Below are 2,500 nucleotides of genomic sequence, written 5' to 3'. Positions count from 1 at the left end.
CAAACACACAGTCATCATTGTCTCCTTTCCTCCTGATTCCTTTATATGTCACTGATAAACCAGCCCTCCCACTCCACTCAACCTCCCAGTAACAGTGTCCAGTCAGACTCTCTCTACACACCACCTGCTCCCAGACATCAAATCTCTCTGGATGATCAGGATACGACTGCTGCTGCTCCACACACGTCACCTTTCTGTTCCCCTCAGACAGAAAGAGACGTGTGTGTGCTGTGTTTGGGTCCAGTGTGAGATCACACGCATCTGCACACAATAAGACACATTAGAGGAGAGATCACAAATACTGTGTGTGTGTGTGTGTGTGAGTGTATGAGTTGAGTGTGTGTGTGTGTGTGTGTGTGTGTGTGTGTGTGTGTGTGTGTGTGTGTGGGTACATTTACTTCTTACATTTGCTTAGTCCTGGTTTGATTCTGATCTCCCCTGCGTGCTCCACCCTAAATAAACACACACACACAAACAGATAATAGTTCTGTCTCTCTCTCTCTCTCTCTCTCTCACTCACAGATAATAGTTCTGTCTCTCTCTCTCACACAGATGATAGTTCTCTCTCTCTCTCTCTCTCTCTCTCTCACACACACACACAGACACACACACAGACACACACACACAGATAATAGTTCTGTCTCTCTCTCTTTCACATACACACACAGATAATAGTTCTCTCTGTCTCGGTCTCACACAGATAATAGTTTTGTCTCTCTCTGTCTCACACACAGATAATAGTTCTGTCTCTCTCTCTCTCTCTCTCTCACACACGGATAATATTTCTGTCTCTCTGTCTCACACAGATAATAGTTCTGTCTCTCTCTCTCTCGGTCTCACAGATAATAGTTCTGCCTCTCTCTCTCTCTTTCTCTCTCTCTTTCTCACACACAGATAATAGTTCTGTTTCTCTCTCTATCTCTCTCACACACAGATAATAGTTCTCTCTCTCTCTCTCTCTGTCTCACACAAAGATAATAGTTCTCTCTCTCTCACACAAACACACACAGATAATAGTTCTGTCTCTCTCTCCGTCTCACACACAAATAATAGGTCTGTCTGTCTGTCTCTCTCTCTCTCACTCACACACACACACACACACACACACACACACACACAGATAATAGTTCTGTCTCTCTCTCGCACAGATAATAGTTCTGTGTCTCTCTCTATTTCTCTCTCTCACACACAGATAATAGTTCTCTCTCTCTCTCTCTCTGTCCCACACACAGATAATAGTTCTGTCTCTCTGTCTCACACACAGATAATAGTTCGGTCTCTCTCTCTCTCTCTCTCTCTCTCTCTCTCTCTCTCTCTCTCACACACAGATAATAGTTCTCTCTCTCTCTCTCTCTCTCTCACACACAGATAACAGTTCTGTCTCTCTCTCAGATAATAGTTCTGTCTCTCTCTATTTCTCTCTCTCACAAATAATAGTTCTCTCTCTCTCTCTCTCTCTCTGTCTCTCTCACACACACAGATAATAGTTCTGTCTCTCTTTCTCACAAACACACACAGATAATACTTCTGTTTCTCTCTCTCTCAGACAGATAATAGTTCTGTCGCTCTCTCTCACACATAATAGTTCTGTCTCTCTCTCTGTCTCACACACAGATAATAGTTCTGTCTGTCTCTCTCTCTCTCTCTCTCCGTCTCTCACACAGATAATAGTTCTCTCTCTCTCTCTCTCTCTCACACACAGATAATAGTTCTGTCGCTCTCTCTCACGCAGATAACAGTTGTTTCTCTCTCTCTCACACACACAGATAATAGTTCTATCTCTCTCTCTCTCTCTCTCAGACACAGATAATAGTTCTGTCGCTCTCTCTCTCTGTCTCACACACAGATAATAGTTCTGTCTCTCTCTCTCTCACACACACAGTTAATAGTTCTATCTCTCTCTCTCTCTCTCTCTCTCAGACACAGATAATAGTTCTGTCTCTCTCTCGGTCTCACACAGATAATAGTTCTGTCTCTCTATCTCTCACAGGATAACAGCTCTGTCTCTCTCTCTCTCTCTCTCTCTCTCTCCCTCTCTCACACACACACAGATAATAGTTCTCGCTCTCTCTCTCCATTTCAGACACACACATCGTTCTGGGCATTGAGAGTTCTGGTAAACTGGGATGTGATGCTGCTGTCACTTCACCTCTCTTTTGTCTCTCTACTTTGTTGACTGAGAGTGGCGGAGTGTTGCTCATGCCTGTGGTTCCTTTTAGCTGTGCTGCCACAGCTACATCTGCCAAAGTCCATCTTTGCACATCATAGTTTCCTAATTTACACACCCTCTACCTGGACATGTCTAATAATCTAGTCTCTCTGTCTGCTGAGGTTCACCTACCCCTGATGTCATGACGTTACTGTCTCGGCTGCCATGGCTCCTCCCACCACCCCATGATGCCCCCTGTTGTAGCCCCCGACACCTCCACCCCACACAGCTACTTCCCCGCTGCCCTTCATGGATGATCTCATACAGGAAGAGTTTCGGTCATGTGCACAC

General features: G+C 44.8%; 1 protein-coding gene across 1 annotated transcript in view; it reads right to left on the bottom strand.

The window, feature by feature from the left end:
- The window catches only part of LOC113569146 (NACHT, LRR and PYD domains-containing protein 12-like), a 55,181-nt gene that overhangs the window by 317 nt on the left and 52,364 nt on the right, over window positions 1–2,500 (bottom strand). The window contains exons 10-11 of the mRNA XM_035526521.1: window positions 406–452; window positions 1–261 (exon numbers count right to left, since the gene is read on the bottom strand). The exon at window positions 1–261 is cut by the window's left edge and continues 317 nt beyond it. Of these exons, the coding sequence (XP_035382414.1) occupies window positions 1–261; window positions 406–452 (308 nt within the window). The remainder of the gene's footprint in view (window positions 262–405; window positions 453–2,500) is intronic.

This window comes from Electrophorus electricus, chromosome 5 (assembly GCF_013358815.1).
Source record: "Electrophorus electricus isolate fEleEle1 chromosome 5, fEleEle1.pri, whole genome shotgun sequence".
NCBI classification, from domain to species: domain Eukaryota; kingdom Metazoa; phylum Chordata; class Actinopteri; order Gymnotiformes; family Gymnotidae; genus Electrophorus; species Electrophorus electricus.
This window is presented reverse-complemented; position numbering and strand designations above follow the sequence as displayed.